Source organism: Phyllobates terribilis, unplaced genomic scaffold (genome assembly GCF_046119375.1).
Source record: "Phyllobates terribilis strain yellow unplaced genomic scaffold, ASM4611937v1 Scaffold_7__3_contigs__length_470593459, whole genome shotgun sequence".
In the NCBI taxonomy this organism is placed as follows: Eukaryota; Metazoa; Chordata; class Amphibia; order Anura; family Dendrobatidae; genus Phyllobates; species Phyllobates terribilis.
This window is the reverse complement of record NW_027362767.1, coordinates 386,075,993-386,095,796: the sequence shown is the minus strand read 5'-3', so window position 1 is coordinate 386,095,796 and position 19,804 is coordinate 386,075,993. Positions and strand designations below refer to the sequence as shown.

Genomic DNA, 19,804 nt, shown 5'->3' with positions numbered 1-19,804 from the left:
GGTCTTTAACGTTACGGGTTCTCCCCTTTGTTGTCGAGTTGCTGCGGTTCCTTCCATTTCTCAGAAATATCACTCACAGGTGATGGGGGAGGATTTAGGGGGAAGAAATGTCATGAACGGACTAGTTACCCCGGTGGCTCCTATTACAGGACCGCGCTGGTATCAGTGAGCTCTGCACCACCGGCCGTTCTGTCACATGTTAATAAAGGCAGATGGCATGGTGGGAGGCTGGAGGTTATTCAGCAGGGGGAGATGGCGCCGGATGTTTTACACTGGGGGCCGGATGTTTTACACTGGGGGCCGGATGTTTTACACTGGGGGCCGGATGTTTTACACTGGGGGCCGGATGTTTTACACTGGGGGCCGGATGTTTTACACTGGGGGCGAGGGGTCGAATGTTATACATGGGGGGCGAGGGGCCGGATGTTATACACCGGTAGGTGAGGTGACTCGCCCCCAGGGCTGTGGGGTACTCTGCAGCCGGGCCTTATGGCTGCTTTTTGGGGGAAGATCACGGTGGCTGGCCCGGTCCGTGACCCAGGGCGGTCAGTGCAAAAAAGGGGGATATTTATAGGGGATTTGTCGTGACGCCACCTGTGGTGTCTGGTGAGGATCACCAGCGCTGCGACAGTCCTCTGAGGCAGGTGTTAGGGCAGTTAGAGATGGAACGGCTCCCCACAGGTGGAGCAGGCCTCAGGGCAGTGTAGATGAATGGAGGTGCGCTGGGCGTTGTAGTGCAGGGAGGGAAATGGCACTGGCGAAAGAAAAGAGCGGAGGCAGCTCAGTGCAGTCATCCAAGATTTACTCACAGTTCCTAGACAGTCCACAGGTGCACTGTACTGGTGCAAGCCTCCCGCGTCGCGCTGTGTTCAGCAGGCAGGGGTTCAGTCCTTCCTCAGGCAGCTCGGGTATACCTGGCAGAACCCCACTTTCTTATATACCTCTCTAGACCGACTTCACGCTGGGTCTTACTCCCTCCTGCCCTGCGCTTCCCACTGTGAATCGTGTTCGGGTGCTGCGAGGTCCCCCCTGTCCGTCGGAGTTGCACAGACCTGCTTGACCTTACTTGGATTGTAGTGGGGGTTTGGCTTCTGGCTATAGAAGTCAGAAGCCTCCGGTTTTTCCAGCCGAGGCTTGAAGCTGCACGACTGGGCCAGGGGCCGGTCCCCTTCTTGCGGCCTAGATCCTCCTGACACTTGGCAGGTTCGGGGTGTACGGGTGCCGCCTGCACTCGCCGTACTCCCCTAGGATCCCTTTCACAGAACGGAGCCTATGCCCTGCTCCCCTCCTGGGCCTCAGTCCTGGGCCCTTGTAGTGGAGCAGAGCTCCTACAGAGACTCTGCTCCCAGACTGTTCCTCTGAACTGTCCCTACTCAACAACCAACCACTTTAAGATGTCTACCTTTTTATATATCTACTGTATGAGTGCTCCCATAAACTACTTCCTCCACCCACACCCACTACTGGTTCCTCCTATCTTTGGGTTCCCCCCACCTCAGCCAGGGTCAGGGCTCAGCAGGAAACTACATTGCGTCTTGCCCCTCCTGCTGGTCTGGGGTAGTGTAGTGTTGAATGTAGGTGTTGGGGTTCCGTGCAGCACTCCCTCCTTACCTGAGAGAAGGGAGACAGCAGTACCTCTGTGGCGACCGAACCCTCAGTGGCGCCACATTCCCCCCTGGTAAAACACAGCATGTCTGCAGGCTGGAACAAAATAAAAACATGGAATAAATGACATGCAAAATTTTTGAATGCATTCGCATATAAGACAATAAAAACATTCTTCCCTTTATGGGAGGCACATCACTTTTAAACATTACATTATGAAATATGAAATATCATAAGAGCACTTATTCCTATAAAACACCTTTCATATAAAACATTTTCAAGAGTTTCTGCACCAGGGTGCAACAGCAGCAGAATGAGGGACCCGTCCGCAAACCCTCAACGTAGGCCCTGGGCGTGGCTGCAGGGCATAGACGATCCAATCCTGGACCTCGTCTTCCGCCACGCCAAACGGGTTTTTGTTCTGAGGTAAAGATTGCACTTATAAAACCAATAGGGTGCACTTTAAGAAGTGCTAAACTATTTATAGTGGAAAGTTTTTAGGGGGATCACTGTCCTCTTCCCTATTGTCTCTATACCTTTACGGGTACCTAAGAAAACACACAAGTAAACAAAATGGCAACACAGCACCCGGACGGATGACTATATACAGTTATGTGCAGTCCCAGTACTACGCCTAGTACTGGGGACCCCTCCTGGGGTACTCCTCATTCTTCCCTGACCCAGCCGGGTCACGAGGGACTTCCTTCAGCGGTGCGTCCTTGTTGGCATGGTACACTTGCAGGGCAATAACAGCCACGCTCACCATGGTGCCGGGTGAACGTAACATGGTCTCCCGAATACAGGTTCCGGTCGGGATGGCCTTCCTCCAGCTCAGGCTCCACATCCCACCGGTTGACAAAGATGTCCCTGTTGAATTCGGGGCTACGGATAAAGCCCCATCCAGCTTTTAAATTGAATTTTACGATGAGGCCCTCTTCACGGGGGCTAGGGTGGACTGCCTCCGCTTGGCGGACTTGCGCCTTGGCGGCCTTATCACGGGCCTCCAGGCGTTCACTGCGCACTTCCCGCATGCGTTGCTCCCTCTCCAATTGCCGGAGCTCCCGCCGGCAGAATTCTTTCCTCTGCTGGGCAGCTTCCTCTGTCTCCTGGGAGAACCCCATCAGGCGCTGGTAGCGGGAGCAGCGGGCACGGCTGCTGATCCTCGAAGCGGGCGGACCAGTCAAAGGCCGGGGTGCCGTAAAGCCACCCTAGTGCCGGAGGCGGAGGTGGCGGGAGGGCTCCCAGTAACAGGCCCGCAGCTTCAGCGCCCGGGATCAGAGGTTCCGGAAGGGCACTGCATAGGTGATCCTTCGGTGCAGCGCCCGGAGGTGGAGGTTCCGAGGAAGGCTCTAGGTGGGATGTTCTCTAGTTCCGCGCCCGGGGGTGGGGGTTCCGGGCTGCACAACGGTTCCGGCCAGAGCGCGGCAGCATATGGCGGGGGCTGGGGCAGGAGGCCCAGGAGCAGGTCAGCGCTGGCAGCGCCCGGGACTGGGGATTCTCTCCTACCTGCTCCTGTGCTCCACACGGCCTCCTGGTCTTCTGCAAGCTCCACCAGGGCTGGCGTGCGGCTGCTGGCATCCGGTTTCACTTTCCGGCGTGCTGCCAATTTTTCCAGCAGCTCGCTTTTCCGTCGGGCGACCGCTGCCTGCTGGGCTCGCTCCACTTCCTGGCCCAGCTCGAGGACCTCGCTCTCGAGGAACTCCACGTCCTCCGGGGACAACTTCTCCATATCCCCCTCCATGGTGAGGGGAGTAACTTGTTGCTGCAGCAGGCCAGAGGCAGAGGCTTGGCTTTTGCTCCCTTCCATCTTGGCTGCCGGGTACAGTCTGGCTAGACGGGTTGAGACCACACCCTGTCTCCATTCCTTTTCTCCTCCTCCTCTCCTCTTTTGGGGGCGGTCCCATGGCGGTTTGCTGTCGGTCACTCCCTGTGACGGCCTTCCTGCCTTGACAGACACGTCTATGCGGACAGTCACTGTTGCAAGGGGCAGGGTATGCTTTTGGCGCCATTCTGGGACCCGGCCCACGATGGGAGGTTCCATATCGTTGTCTTTGATCACGCACATAATGGCGCCCGTTCTTCTGGGGCGGGCGCCACATTCAATGTAGTAAAACAGTCCTTAGGCACACAATACCCGCTGATAACGGGCTTGTCATGCATCCTCTTCGTGACGCCAAAAACATGACTCATCCCCAGGGCCGTGGGGTACTCTGCAGCCGGGCCTTATGGCTGCTTTTTGGGGGAAGATCACGGTGGCTGGCCCGGTCCATGACCCAGGGCGGTCAGTGCAAAAAGGGGGATATTTATAGGGGATTTGTCGTGACCCCACCTGTGGTGTCTGGTGAGGATCACCAGCGCTGCGACAGTCCTCTGAGGCAGGTGTTAGGGCAGCTAGAGATGGAACGGCTCACCACAGGTGGAGCAGGCCTCAGGGCAGTGTAGATGAATGGAAGTGTGCTGGGCGTTGTAGTGCAGGGAGGGAAATGGCATCAGCGAAAGAAAGGAGCGGAGGCAGCTCAGTGCAGTCATCCAAGATTTACTCACAGTTCTTAGACAGTCCACAGGTGCACTGTACTGGTGCAAGCCTCCCGCGTCGCGCTGCGTTTACCAGGCAGGGGTTCTGACGCGCCCCCAGGGCCGTGGGGTACTCGGCAGCCGGGCCTCTGGTTGCCGGGGAATATCACGGTGGCTGGCCCGGTCCGTGACCCAGGGCGGTCAGTGAAAAGGGGATACTACTATTATTTGGGGTTTTTGGAATTATTCGTGAAGCCACCTGTGGTGTCTGGTGAGGATCACCAGCGCTGCAACAGTCCTCTGAGGCAGATGTTAGGACAGCAAATGATGGGACAGCTCCCCACAGGTGGAGCAGGCCTCAGGGCAGTGTAGGGGTTGTACTGGATGGTGGTGTTTGGGAGAGACGGCAGGTCGGTCCCGGAGGAAGGATGGACACTGACACAGGGGTAAGCTTCAGTACCTTTACTGGTGATGCTGCAGGCACGGTCCAGGGTACTCCAGGTGAAGGGCACACTTCTGGACTCTCCCCAGTGAGCGGGTATAGGGCCTCCTGATCTATTGCTTTACTCTCTAGGCTTCTGGCCTGCCTGGAGCTGGGCCTAGCTTGATTACTGCCTCTCTGCACCTGCTGACCTGGTGGTAGGGCCTTCTCTTTGGAGATCACTCTTCCTGGACACTGGGACCTCGGTGACTCCTAGCCCTGGTACTGCAATCAGCATTAGGTGGACCTGGGACCTGTAGTTCTCCAGGGGTTCCGGTGGTTCCTACTGAGTATAAAGGGTCTCTGTAGGCGAGTACCCGGTGTCCGGTATATATATCAGGGTGAGCCTGGTATGCTCCTCTGCCCCCTAAGTTCCACTCTCCTTTTTCTCCTTGCTGTCGACCACACTCGGGGCCCTCACTACTTGGCAGCTGGCGTGCTGCGTCTTCACCGCTCTCTGAGCTTCGGCACGCTCTCAGCTCCCTCTGAGCGGTGTTCCTCTCTGAACACTGAACTGAAACTCAGAATAGACTCCAACTAACTGAGCTGCCTAGCTCCACCCTCCCTATATATGTCCCTAACGGGCTCCCTCTGCTGGTCTGAGGTGGAAGGTGGAGGTGTGTGAATGTGTGAGGGCCTCTTATGGAGAAGTCCATCCATGCACCCTTCTGGGTTCTGTGGCACCAATGCGCAGCAGGGCGCCACATTCCCCCCTAGTAAAACTCAGTACTCCTGGACTGAAGCATTTTTCAAAAACAGGTTAACAATAACATTAACATTTCTTCCCTTTATGGGAGGCACATCTCTTGAACGTTATAGGTGTGAAAACATAATAAATATATACAAATATAGAGCGTCCTCAGACTCTTACAAGTTAATGGTGTCCATCTCACCAGTGAAAGAACATGAGGCACATGAGGGACCCGCCTGAAAACCCTCAACGTAGGCACTGGGCGTGGCTACAGGGCATAGGTGACCCAGGTGCTGGACCACGTCTTCCGCCACGCCAAATGGGTTTTTGTTCAGTGGTTACTTAAAAGGGCACTACAGGGAGTGCAGCTATGTACAGGACCGTTTTTGGGCTGCTCACAGTCCTCAGCCACTGAGTCCTTTATATATATACCCTTACGGGTAACTAATGTTCATAGAAATTGTCCACCATAAGCTGAAACCAATAAATAAATACATGAAAATCACACAAGAATAACATACCCCAGGGGCAACTATTTATACTATAGGTATTTCTACTTATTCACTGAACCTGACAGGGGCCTGGCCTTTGGTGCTACGTGTTGATCTGCGTAGTACAGGAGTGTGGATGGCATCTGTGTCTGCACCGTCTGCTACCCTGTCAGTTCTACGTGTGGGTAAATTGTAAAACTGCCTTAACCTCTCTATGGGACTGGCAAGTACACTGGTCACTGGGCCTTCTGGCTCTGCTTCTACCGGTGATCCTTTTTCTGAGGATTCTTCCTGAGCAGGCTCTTCTGGGGCACTTACAGGTTCTACTTGCTATGGAAGGTCTTCTGGCTGTTGGTAGAAATGCATCACAGGTATTATTACTGCTCCACCTAGTTGAGGCCAATCTGCCGGGAAATCTCCTAATTCAGTGTGGAGTACTTCTTCTTTAGGCTCCTCCGGTACAGTGAGAGGCACTTCTTCCTGGGGCTTTAGCAGACCTGGACACAACTTCAGATGGTCTCTAGATACTGTTGCAGTCGTTCTTCCTCCGTCCTTGGTAATTTAAACAGGTCTTCCTGTTATCAAATCTTGAATTTAACACAGTGTAGGGTTCCCTCTCCCACTGGTCATCAAGTTTGTGGTTTCTTCTTTTTCTCTTTAGCACGACTTCTCCAGGTGCTAAGGGCTCTGCTGGCGCACTCTTGTTGTACTGTGCTTCCTGCTTGTCTCTTACCCTATTCAGACTGTCTTCGACACAGGCTTGTACTCTCCTGTACTGTTCTTGTCGCGTCGTGTCCCAGTCCTCAGTGGACATATCTGCTTCGGGTTCTACTACACCAAGCTCCAGGTCCATGGGCCGCTTTCCGGGTCTTGCTCGCATGAGATATGCTGGAGTACAATTGGTGGAACTCACAGGTATGTGATTGTAGAGATCTACCAGGTCAGGTAGCTTGTCTGGCCACTGGTTCCTTTCCTCTAGCGGTAAGGTCTTCAACAGGTCGATGACGATGTTATTCATCTTTTCACATAACCCATTGGTTTGGGGGTGGTACGGTGTAGTCCGGATCTTCTTACACCCGTACAGATGGCAGAACTCCTTGAACAATTCGGACTCTAAGGCAGTGCCTTGATCTATCAGCACCTGCTCCGGGTATCCATGGGGCCTGCAGAAGTACGCCTGAAACGTCTTCGCCGCAGTTTCTGCCGTCAGATCCTTGACGGGGGCGACCACCAGGAACCGGGAGTAGTGATCCATCATGGTCAGGGCATAGGAATATCCTGACCTGCTGGGTGACAGCTTGACATGATCCAGGGCCACGATCTCCAAGGGTCGAGTTGTCTTGATGGGTTGCAGGGGTACCTTCTGGCTGCTGTAGTCTTTTTTTCTTCTGAGGCTACAGGGTCCACAATCCCGGCACCATCTCTCTATGGAACTGCGCATTCCAACCCAATAAAACCGACCTTTCAGCAGGGTTTCTAGCTACTTCCAGCCAAAGTGCCCTGCTTGATCATGGTAGGCCTCCAACACCATCTGGATGTCCGTCCTAGGCACTACGATCTGCCATACCATCTCATGGGTCCTCGGGTTGACGTACCTTCGGCACAGCTTCTCTCTATAGATAAACAGCCAGCTTCTCTCATTCCACAGTTGCTTGGCTTCTCCAGGGAGGAACCTTCCTGGGTTATCAGTTCTTTGATACGGCTGACAACCGGGTTGCTGTCCTGGGTCTCCTTCCAGCTGTGGTGAGGCAAAGGGTTTAACGTCTTACCGCAATACCTCCTGGAGGCTCGCTGCTCGTGGACCATCCCATTTCTATGGAAGGCAGGTAGCTCAATCTCTTCCAGGTCATCCACTTCTTCTTCAGTGTCCGACTGGTGAGGCATTCTGGACAGGGCATCGGCGTTGGCATTCTTGCGGTCTGCCCGGTACTTAATGGTGAACTTGTAGTTTGACAGCCGAGCCATCCATCGTTGTTCCATGGCTCCTAACTTGGCTGTTTACAGATGAGTCAAGGGGTTATTATCAGTGTAGGCAGTGAACTTACTGGAGGCTAGGTAGTGCTTGAACCGCTCGGTGATGGCCCAGACCAGTGCCAGGAACTCCAACTTGAAGCTGCTATAGTTCTCTGGGTTCCTCTCGGTTGGGCGGAGCTTCCTGCTTGCATAGACGATCACCTTCTCTCGGCCATTCTGCTTCTGACTTAACACAGCTCCTAATCCCTCGTTGCTGGCATCAGTGTACAGCAGGAACGGTTGGCTGTAGTCAGGGTAGGCTAGGATCTCTTCGCCGGTCAGGATCTCCTTCATCACCTCAAAGGTTTCAGCTTGCTCCTTACCCCACTGGAACGGGGGGGGGGGGGGGGTTCTGCCTCTCCCGGACTGTCCTACCAGGAGATCTTGCAAAGGCGCTGCTTTCTTGGTATAGTCCTTCACAAACCTCCGGTAATACCCGACTAGTCCCAGGAACTGACGTACTTCCTTAAGGCTCTTCGACTCCGGCCATTTCTGGATGGCAGTGACCTTCTCCGGGTCCGTTGCTACTCCTTCTGGACTGACGATGTGCCCCAGGTACTGTACCTTTCGCTTGAGCAGGTGACACTTGGAGGGTTTCAGCTTCATCCCATACCGGGACAGTGACTCAAATACCTCTGCCAGGTGCTTCAAATGGTCTTCGTACATTTTGGAGTACACTATCACGTCATCCAGGTATAGCAGTACAGTCTCGAAGTTGCGGTGTCCCAGGCAGCACTCCATCAATCTCTGGAACGTTCCGGGGGGCGTTGCAGAGTCCAAACGGCATACTGTTGAACTCGCAGAGTCCCATCGGGGTAGTAAAGGCCGTCTTCTCCCGATCCTCCTCAGCAACAGCTACTTGCCAGTACCCACTAGTGAGGTCAAGGGTGGAGAAGTAATTTCCAGACTTTATTGCAGCCAGGGATTCCTCTATATGGGGCAAAGGGTATGCATCTTTGTGTGTTATGCGATTTATCTGTCTGTAATCTACACACATTCTCATGCTTCCATCCTTTCTCCTGACTAGGACCAGGGGAGCTGCCCTGGGACTACAGCTATCCCTTACTACCCCTGCGTTCTTCATGTCGTGCAACATCTCCTTCGCCTTCTGATAGTGTGCTGGTGGTATGGGCCTGTAACGTTCCTTGATGGGTGGATGGTCACCTGTGGGTATATGGTGTTGTACCCCTTTAATCCTCCCAAAGTCAAGTGGGTGTTTACTGAATACCTGCTCGTATTCCTGAACCACCTTGTGTACACCCTGTTTCTGATGGGCAGGAGTGGTGTCTGTCCCAACATGGAGCTGTTGACACCAATCCTCCACCTGGGTTCCCGGGTCATTATCCTCCACTTCGTCTGGTGAGGTTAAGGACTCCGCCGTGTGTATGGAGTTGTTATCTACTGTGTACAGTTTGGCAACAGTGGCGTAGCGTGGTAATCTAACCTCGTCCTCCCCATAGTTTAGGAGGCGTACGGGCCCCCTCCCATTGCGTACATCCACTACCCCTCTAGCAGTCAAGAGTGTAGGTCTATGTTCCGAGCTAAGGGGCTCTACTACCGCCTGGTAGCTCCGTCCTTTGAGACCTATTGCTGCTCTACACCAAATCAGCATCTCACTCATCGGGGGGATCACAATGGGTATCGGGTCTGTCACCCGTACATTACCAATTTCACCACCTGATAACTTTACCTGTTGCTGGTACATAAGGGCTCGGATCTCTTTCTGGAGCACCCTCCTCTGCCCCGGTCTGGTGGTGTTAGCCATCTGTTGGAGCAAGAACAACACTTCTCCCAAACAGTTACTAACAACTTGTGCCAAGTACCATATACAAGTCTGTATCATCAGGATTAGTCTCTACTACAATTAGTCCCTGGTCCTTCAGTTCCACTCTTCCCACCTTTACTGCCACATCCTTAACCCCGATTAGGTTAAGGGGAAGGCCATTGGAGGCATACACGAAAAGGTTTGGAGCTGGTGGGTGAAGTTCGTCTATGGACCAGAACCTTTTGTAGAGGACATCAGGCATGATGGTTACCTGAGATCCTGTGTCCATTAGATCAGGTGTCGCGATGCCGCCCAGCACAATGGACAGGAAAGGTCTTCCTCCCACGAACCGGCGGTATCAGTTTGATGGGCCTGGTTGGTCTACTCCTGGGTGTCGGCCTGCTTTTTGGCAGCGATAGCCGATGAACTCTCCTGGAGGGCGACGTTGGTCGGGGGTCCTCCTACGGGGGGCGTTGTCCTCCTTCTTCTTCTCATCCAGGGGACATCCTCAGGGCTGTCGGCTAGCAGGATCCTTCCTTCCGGCTCAGGCTCCGTCTGTAGCTGCAGGGTGCTCCTGACAGTGGCCAGGGTTTTACTTAACTGGCGCACTTCAGAGCGTAAGCTGTCCATCTCGCTAGGGGGCACTGTTTGCATCCTTGTTTCGGCCGTTATTGAAGGAGCGGTGGGTGCTGCAGGCACTGGGGTGGCCCCAACCTGGTAACGCTGGATAGCAGTGTTTGTGGTTTCCAGGGGCTGCAGGCCCTTTATAGCCATGTCCTTAAGGGTGTCAAAGGTGGCATCTGGATGGTCTAAGGCCCACCACCGTACAGTTCTGCTCTCTTCCTGGGACTTCAACCCCCGGATGAACTGTTCCGTCAGCATTTTATTTTCCTCATGGATGCTGGCTGGACTAACCTGTTTCAGGGCCCACAGGGGCCTCCTGTAAACACCAGGCATAGTCCCGGATACTGTCCTCAGGTTTCTGGACACACTGGTAGAACGTCATCCAGAGATCTTTCTCAGTGCGGTTTTCAAACGCTGTTTGCAATCTTTTAAAGATGATGGACACTGATTCTTGGTCTGCGGCTGGCCAGGTTTCAACTTCTCGCTCAGCGGCACCAGTCAATTGTCCTAACACTACAGCGGCTCTCTGCTTGCCAGTCATATCCAGTATGCCGCATATTTTCCTCTTGAATCCGGACAGGGTGTCCGGTTTACCATTATACTGGGGGAACCACTTCGCTCCAGGGATATACGGCAGGGCCATAGGTATCAACGGAGTTATGACCCCTGGTAATGGAGCGGCCGCTCCGGCCTGTGCAGCGCCAGGCGCAAGTTGGGCATCAGGAGCGTTAACCGGTGCTCCGGCGGCTTGCTGGTCGTCGGCCATGGTTGCGCCCCCCTAGTGAACTGGAGCCTACCTTCTTCAACAGGTAGGCCACAGCTCCGTGGGCGACTGTCTTCTTTCAGGACCTTGCGTCGCTTGCGTCTGACGTCAGAGCGTCCTCTCACTCCTTCCAGGACCTGACGCTTCCTGGTACGACGTCAGGGGCGGGGCGGGTCTTAGGCTTTGCGCTTCTAGCGGTAACGCCCCTCTTCTTCCCGCTCGGCGACAGGAAAAATGGCGGATATGGCGGGAAAACTTCAGGAATGGCGGGAAAACTTCACCACGGTAAGGGTTACAGTCTTTAAGGCGCACAGTACCCAGTGGCAACGGGCACGCAATCCTGTTCGTGATGCCAGAAGCTGACGCGCCCCCACGGTCGTGGGGTACTCGGCAGCCGGGCCTCTGGTTGCCGGGGAATATCACAGTGGCTGGCCCGGTCCGTGACCCAGGGCGGTCAGTGAAAAGGGGATACTACTATTATTTGGGGTTTTTGGAATTATTCGTGAAGCCACGTGTGGTGTCTGGTGAGGATCACCAGCGCTGCAACAGTCCTCTGAGGCAGATGTTAGGGCAGCAAATGATGGGACAGCTCCCCACAGGCGGAGGAGGCCTCAGGGCAGTGTAGGGGATGTACTGGATGGTGGTGCAGGGGAGAGACGGCAGGTCGGTCCCGGAGGAAGGATGGACACTCACACAGGGGTAAGCTTCAGTACCTTTACTGGTGATGCTGCAGGCACGGTCCAGGGTACTCCAGGTGAAGGGCGCACTTCTGGACTCTCCCCAGTGAGCGGGTATAGGACCTCCTGATCCGTTGCTTTACTCTCTAGGCTTCTGGCCTGCCTGGAGCTGGGCCTAGCTTGATTACTGTCTCTCTCTGCACCTGCTGGCCTGGTGGTAGGGCCTTCTCTTTGGAGATCACTCTCCCTGGACACTGGGACCTCTATGACTCCTAGCCCTGGTATTGCAATCAGCATTAGGTGGACCTGGGACCTGTAGTTCTCCAGGGGTTCCAGTGGTTCCTACTGAGTATATAAAGGGTGTCTGTAGGCGCGGACCCGGTGTCCGGTATATATATCGGGGTGAGCCTGGTATGCTCCTCTGCCCCCTAAGTTCCATTCTCCTTTTTCTCCTTGCCGTCGACCACACTCGGGGCCCTCACTACTTGGCAGCTGGCGTGCTGCGTCTTCACCGCTCTCTGAGCGTCGGCACGCTCTCAGCTCCCTCTGAGCTGTGTTCCTCTCTGAACACTGAACTGAAACTCAGACTAGACTCCAACTAATTGAGCTGCCTAGCTCCACCCTCTCTATATATGTCCCTAACGGGCTCCCTCTGCTGGTCTGAGGTGGAAGGTGGAGGTGTGTGAATGTGTGAGGGCCTCTTGTGGAGAAGTCCATCCATGCACCCTTCTGGGTTCTGTGGTACCAATGCGCAGCAGGTCGCCACAGTTCAGTCCTTGCTCAGGCAGCTCGGGTGTACCTGGCAGAACCCCACTTTCTTATGTGCCTCTCTAGACCGACTTCACGCTGGGTCTTTACTCCCTCCTGCCCTGCGCTTCCCACTGTGAATCCTGTTCTGGTGCTGCGAGGTCCCCCCTGTCCGTCGCAGTTGCACAGACCTGCTTGACCTTACTTGGATTGCATTGGGGGTTTGGCTTCTGGCTATAGAAGTCAGAAGCCTCCGGTTTTTCCAGCCGAGGCTTGAAGCTGCACGACTGGGCCAGGGGCCGGTCCCCTTCTTGCGGCCTAGATCCTCTTGACACTTGGCAGGTTCGGGGGATACGGGTGCTGCCTACACTCGCCATACTCCCCTAGGATCCCTTTCACAGAACGGAGCCTATGCCCTGCTCCCCTCCTGGGCCTCAGTCCTGGGCCCTTGTAGTGGAGCAGAGCTCCTACAGAGACTCTGCTCCCAGACTGTTCCTCTGAACTGTCCCTACGCAACAACCAACCACTTTAAGATGTCTACCTTTTTATATATCTACTGTATGAGTGCTCCCATAAACTACTTCCTCCACCCACCCCCACTACTGGTTCCCCCTATCTTTGGGTTCCCCCCACCCCAGCCAGGGTCAGGGCTCAGCAGAAAACTACATTGCGTCTTGCCCCTCCTGCTGGCCTGGGGTAGTGTAGTGTTGAATGTAGGTGTTGGGGTTCCGTGCAGCACTCCCTCCTTACCTGAGAGAAGGGAGACCGCACACCTCTGGGTGAGGTGCAGTACCTCTGTGGCGACCGAACCCTCAGGAGCGCCACAGAGGGTCCGAATGTTATACACAGGGGTCGAGGGACCGGATGTTATACATCGGGGGCAATGGGACAGAATGAAAAAATGAAATTCAGTTACTAAGTAGAGGGGCCCTATACATTTTTCTGTATAGCCTATTTTTTTAAATGGGGTTATAACAACCCTCCTCAAATTTTTGAAGCTGGGAGGTCTGCAGTCCAGAAGAGTTTGGGTGGTGTTTGATGTTAAATATTTTTCCAAGGCCAGGATTTTTTTTTTTCGGGGAGATTAATAATACTCTGATGCCCAAGTTCCATTGTACAACTCTACACTTTTCAAGTAGTTTTTGCAAAACTCTAGATCCCACCCTCCCCCAGCATTAGTCCATCCTACATTAGGGTCACATTAAGACACCTCTCCCTCTCTGCAGCCTGAGAGTCTATGTTGATCATACAAGACGGTGCAGCAAAATGTTTGTACAGAAGACAAAAGTTTTCTAAATGTCCCCTGTATCCAGGGCAATGTCTCTCCCATCAATGGCATGTGACTCCAAACTCCACGGGGTTACAACCTCGTCTCCACACAGTGCCGAGGATTGTACCAACTTTTTCCCTGCCTCCTTCCTCACCAGTCTTCCCTTTCGCAAATCTTCTCTTTTAACCCTTTACAGTTGCAAAAGACTTTAAAAAAAAAAAGTGGCTAATTTCTCAAAACTGTTGGTAAAAATTTACAAATTTGGGATTTGACCCAATTTCAGACTTTTATGTAATGAGTAATTCTGACTTTATATTGGGAGTAGTAGTAGTCTCATGACCATCATCCTTGTGTGATCACACTCAACTTTAACTGCCTGTAGACCACGTCAACGTAGTCATCAGATTTAGAAAAACCTCTGACTTCTTGTTGTAGGCACTTTTTTAGGCCATCTTCTTACGTACGAAACTAATGCATTTTTTTCCGTGTGCTTTTTACAGTTATCAACGCTAAAATACACAATCTGCTCCGATTATTGTATTTTTTGTTAGTTTTCCTCTATGGATCAAGTCACTGATCTCTAGTTGCAGTGATCTTTTTTTTGTTTGTTTGATGGTTTGGTGTTGAAATGCACCAAATCCGCACTTAAATGCGTAATTGCGTTTTCTACATGCATTTTTTCCAAGCTTCCCATTAAAGTCTAGGGGGAAACATACACCTAAAAATGGAAAGTATTTTTGCTTGAAACACAACTGATTTTTATACACCCAGAAAAAAAAACTCTGCAGTGTTTATGCTGGGTGGTGACATGGCCTTAAAAATGACTTGTCACCAGTGGGCAGTTTTTGTTCTAATTTTATTCCCGCTGATTTTTTTTTTGTAAATCTGCCATATGGTTACAGAGATATTGACTTCTATATTTGATACAAAATTTTATGGTCTTTACCAAGGGTTGTGGCTCACAGGATCCTCTGGGGCGTGGCTCACAGGATCCTCTGGGGCGTGGCTCGCAGGATCCCCTGGAGCGTGGCTCGCAGCATCCTCTGGAGCGTGGCTCGCAGCATCCTCTGGAGCGTGGCTCGCAGCATCCTCTGGAGCGTGGCTCGCAGCATCCTCTGGAGCGTGGCTCGCAGCATCCTCTGGGGCGTGGCTCGCAGCATCCTCTGGGGCGTGGCTCACGGGATCCTCTGGGGGCGTGGCTCACGGGATCCTCTGGGGGCGTGGCTCACGGGATCCTCTGGGGCGTGGCTCACGGGATCCTCTGGGGGCGTGGCTCACGGGATCCTCTGGGGGCGTGGCTCACGGGATCCTCTGGGGGCGTGGCTCACGGGATCCTCTGGGGGCGTGGCTCACGGATCCTCTGGGGGCGTGGCTCACGGGATCCTCTGGGGGCGTGGCTCACGGGATCCTCTGGGGGCGTGGCTCGCGGGATCCTCTGGGGCGTGGCTTTAGGCCGCTTTGCATAATTACTCTGTGAAATAAACAGTCCCGTACTTCTGAAACCGTGTGGCGGATTTACAAAAAATAAAAAAGGAATTCCTAAGGGGAGAAGTGGGAATAAATCAAGAGCAAACAGGTGACAGGTCTTTTTTAAGGGATTTGTTTAAAACTCAAGTCTATCAAGTTTAATCTATACTTTGTTTAAGTCTACTTTGAACATTAAAAACTATGAAACTATTTGCTTTTCTTATTTTTTTTCCCCAGAATCTGAGCCCCTTATTGCTCATGGGTTGTATTTAGTATTGTTTTATTTTGCCTTTTTTTTTTCTTTTCTTTTTTTTTGTTTTTCCTCCCTTTCTGGATCGGGAAGTTTCCGGGTAAATTTCTTCCTCCACATATGTTTTCAATCTCGCCTAACATATGTCTGGAAAAGGGTGGGGATAGCTGGGAATTATTAACCCTTCGCGGGCTGTTAATACATTTGCATATCCAGTGTCACCCTATAATTATTTTTATCTTTTTTTTTTTTTTTTTTTGCGGCTAAAATTTTAACATTTATTGAGTCGTCTACTGTGAACTTAGCACCCAGCTTTCCCAAACTCCTGAATGGAGAAGTTGCCTTGCTATACAGCTGGCATTGCCTCGCGCCATATTTATCATGGAGACGTGACCGAGGCCTAGGATAATAATTCCGCGTCTTGGAGGGGTAATGCTTCTGTGTGACATGGCCTCGTTATAGGACGGAGATGAGCCCGTGGCTATGCTTTACTTCATGGTTATTTCGCTTATTTTAGCCCGACACCTCCTGAGATGAACAAGCTGCGGCAGAGCCTCCGGAGGAAAAAGCCAACGTACGTCCCGGAGGCCAGCCGACCCCACCAGTGGGGGGCCGATGAAGAGGCCGTGAGGCGGGGGAAATGCAGCTTCCCTGTCAGGGTAAGAGCACTCACAAGAACGATATCCCTCCCTGGGGGGCGCTCTTATTCTATTATACATTTACAATGGCTTATTATAACTGCTAAATCTGGCTATCTATTATTCTATCTATCTACCTAGAAAGTCACCACCTCCAATAGTATACTACAAAAAGCAAAATAATCTGACCAGCACCTTCTAAAAGACTGAAGTGTGAACAGGTGCAAGCTGCTTTGACTGTCATAATACACAAACCAAAGAGTACAGCAGCAGCCGCTGCGCTAAGGTGTATGTGAACATTGCATATGTGAAATGTAAATTGCATTACTGCCTTATAGATTATAGGGCAGCACAGTGGCTCAGTGGTTAGCACTGCAGCCTTGCAGCGCTGGAGTCCTGGGTTCAAATCCCACCAAGGACGACATCTGCAAAGTGTTTACGTGGGTTTCCTCCCACACTCCAAAGAAATACTGATACTGATACAAATATCTCAAGGGCTGTCACATTGTAGAAGGATCATCTTTATTCTCATTTGCACAAGGAAAGACTAGAAGCAATGGGATGAAACTGAATGGGAGGAGACACAGATTAGATATTAGAAAAAACTTTTTGACAGTTAGGGTGATCAATGAGTGGAACAGGCTGCCACGAGAGGTGGTGAGTTCCCCTTCAATGGACGTCTTCAAACAGAGGCTGGACAGACATCTGTCTGAGATGATCTAGTGAATCCTGCTTTGAGCAGGGGGTTGGACCAGATGACCCAGGAGGTCCCTTCCAACTCTACCATTCTATGATTCTATGATAGGGAGTGTAGATTGTGAGCCCCAATGGGGACAGCAATGATAATGTCTGTAAAGCGCTGTGGAATATGTTGGCGCTATATAAAAATAAAGATTATTATTATTATTACTGAATGTATAAATGAAGATATTTAGAGGTCACAGCAGCTTGCACCTGTTCACACTTGCTTCATCCTGTTCGGAGGTGCTGGACATTTGTTTCTTTGTAGTATACTGTTGGAGGTGGTGATTGCCTCCATATTTGGCTGAGAACACCTCCATCCAGTGCAAGGATGTTTTTAATTTTGGCTGGATCTTACATGCCCCTTTAAATGTGTAGGATTTTAGCCCAGGAGAGGCTGGTCTGTCTTTCTCTTTATCTTTCTCTGTATTTTTCTCTCTATCTCCCTGTCTCGCTCTGTCTCTCTCTCTCTATCTCTCCCCCCTCTCTCTCTCCATCTCCCTGTCTCCCTCAGTCTCTCTCCATCTCCCTGTCTCGCTCGGTCTCTCTCCATCTCCCTGTCTCGCTCGGTCTCTCTCCATCTCCCTGTCTCTCTCCATCTCCATGTCTCCCTCAGTCTCTCTCCATCTCCCTGTCTCGCTCGGTCTCTCTCCATCTCCCTGTCTCGCTCGGTCTCTCTCCATCTCCCTGTCTCGCTCGGTCTCTCTCCATCTCCCTGTCTCGCTCGGTCTCTCTCCATCTCCCTGTCTCGCTCGGTCTCTCTCCATCTCCCTGTCTCGCTCGGTCTCTCTCCATCTCCCTGTCTCGCTCGGTCTCTCTCCATCTCCCTGTCTCGCTCGGTCTCTCTCCATCTCCCTGTCTCGCTCGGTCTCTCTCCATCTCCCTGTCTCGCTCGGTCTCTCTCCATCCAAAGTTGTTCACTGGTCTGTGCTGCCCTCTAGTGTTCATACTGTGTGCTGCTTTCCCACTTGATCCTTATTGTGCTGTGCCGCCAGTATGATGCCACCTCTCCCTTGTCTTCCTGCCAGTACCTGGGACACGTAGAGGTGGAGGAGTCTCGTGGCATGCACGTCTGTGAAGACGCTGTGAAGAAACTGAAATTGGTGAGCATGTAACCTTCATCTGTGATGTCTGACTTCTCAATGTAAAATCTCATTATAGGGGTCCGGATGGCGCTGCCGAGGGGTAAGCAGCTAGCCGCGGGCTGGCGAGGTCCAGCAGGAGAAAAACGATGTTCTGTGGATTTTCACGGTGTATATTTGGAGGAGCCAGTGACACATTGTGATGCATTTGCATAAGACGTGTGGGCTCCGTGAAGGGTATTATTATGAGGCAGGAAATCTGGGGCCATGTGCTGGCTGGAGATAAGACGAAAGGCGGCGTGTAAATGTTCTGCAGATTCCAAGGAGGAATTAGGAGAGAGGACAAAGTGAGCATCAAAGAGGCGCTGCAGCCATTCTGTGACCAGTCATAGGGCGGCGAGAGGGGGGAATACATTATGCTCAGTTACATCCTCCATAATCCCATCCTGCACCCTCTGATACGTTCACAGTACCCTACAGATCAGTGTTCACACATTATCAAACCAGTGGCCTATTTTGGTCCTATGCAGAGCGTAGTCATCTTGATCGCAGCACTCTGCATAGGCAGCAGAAAAGATGACAGAGGCAGAGCAGCAATTGAAGACCGTACTGAATCACTTGTGCTGCACAGTGCTCTCCCGCACTTCTTGTCTGCAATTTTGAGAGTGGAAAGACCCAGAACTGCTGGGAGAGATGTCCCAAACTGGAAAAAAAAAAACTACACTTTTTCTAAGTAGTAAAATAGTTGCATTAAAGAGAATTAAAACAAAAACACACAAAAAGTAATAAAAAATAAATAGTAAAGCAATATAAATAAATGGGAGATGTGTGTACGACTGCACGATCAGGCAGGTTTTCCATCCATGACTTTGTGAAAGCTGAGTGACAAGTCCAGTGGGAGCTACAGTATAATGGCTGGAAATTTGGATGCCACCTAGATAAAACTAAGAAATGGCAAAGTGAACTTTTTAGGGTCTGTGCACACTTTACAGTTTTGTCGTGTTTTTTTTTTTTTTTTTCTGCTCAGATTTGTCACAAAACCTAAAGGATTTCCTAGTGCCATCAAAGTGAATGAGAGCCCTGAAGTCTCATGAACATGTTGCTTATTTTTTTCTTCTAGATTTAAATACTAATGGAAAAATGCAGATAAAAACGTGGCAAAAACTCTCCTATTTTACGTAGTGATTTTCCTATTAAGAGATGCAGAAATTTCTGCTGAAAATACTTAACATGTGCACACACCCTTAAAGGGAATGTCCTTCATTTTTTTTTTTTTTTTTAATTATTATAATTTTAGGGGTCTGAAAAAAAAGCAAAAAACCATACTCCCCAATCAGATTCCTACTGTATCTCAGCACCTCTCTGCCTCTCTTCCAATGGCTGCAGTGGTCACCAGTTGCTGCTCTCTCTCTCTCTCTCTCTCTCTATCTTCTGGCTTGGATGACATGTGACCACTGTGTCTTCTGATTGGCTACAGCAGTCACGTGACGTCTCCTCCTGGAAGTGAAGAGACTGGTGGGGGGGTCGTCCGATTATGTTTGTTTTTATTCATTTTCAGACCCCCACGGTCCCATATATAAAATTTAAAAAAAATGGTGGACAACCCCTTTAAGGCCTTGTAAGAAGCAGACGACTCCTGAACTTATATCGGGTGCGTGTCCGTGTGTCTGATGACATCTGTTAATTGTGTTACTTTTTTTTTCAGCTTGGTAAGAAGTCCGTAAAAGCCATTCTGTGGGTTTCCGCTGATGGACTACGGGTCGTGGACGATAAGACGAAGGTGAGGATGGGGATGATGACTGCATCTATTTGCCTATGTACAGTCTACATAGCAGAACTGAGTTGTTACGATGGAGCCTTAAAGGGATTTTCCAGCGTTAAAAAAATAAATAAAAAAAAAATCTGTTTAACTGTGTTTTTAAAATAGCTAAATATTTAAAATGTACTAATATATTTCAATTAACAAGGGGGCTTGGATCTCCAGA

The 19,804-nt window shown here is 51.4% G+C and overlaps 1 protein-coding gene across 1 annotated transcript in view; it reads left to right on the top strand.

Annotated features, from left to right (window-relative positions):
• Window positions 1-19,804, top strand: part of NUMBL (NUMB like endocytic adaptor protein) — a 90,533-nt gene that overhangs the window by 59,353 nt on the left and 11,376 nt on the right. Inside the window, exons 3-5 of the mRNA XM_073641487.1 lie at window positions 15,876-16,017; window positions 17,766-17,840; window positions 19,525-19,599. Of these exons, the coding sequence (XP_073497588.1) occupies window positions 15,892-16,017; window positions 17,766-17,840; window positions 19,525-19,599 (276 nt within the window). The 5' untranslated portion in view covers window positions 15,876-15,891. The remainder of the gene's footprint in view (window positions 1-15,875; window positions 16,018-17,765; window positions 17,841-19,524; window positions 19,600-19,804) is intronic.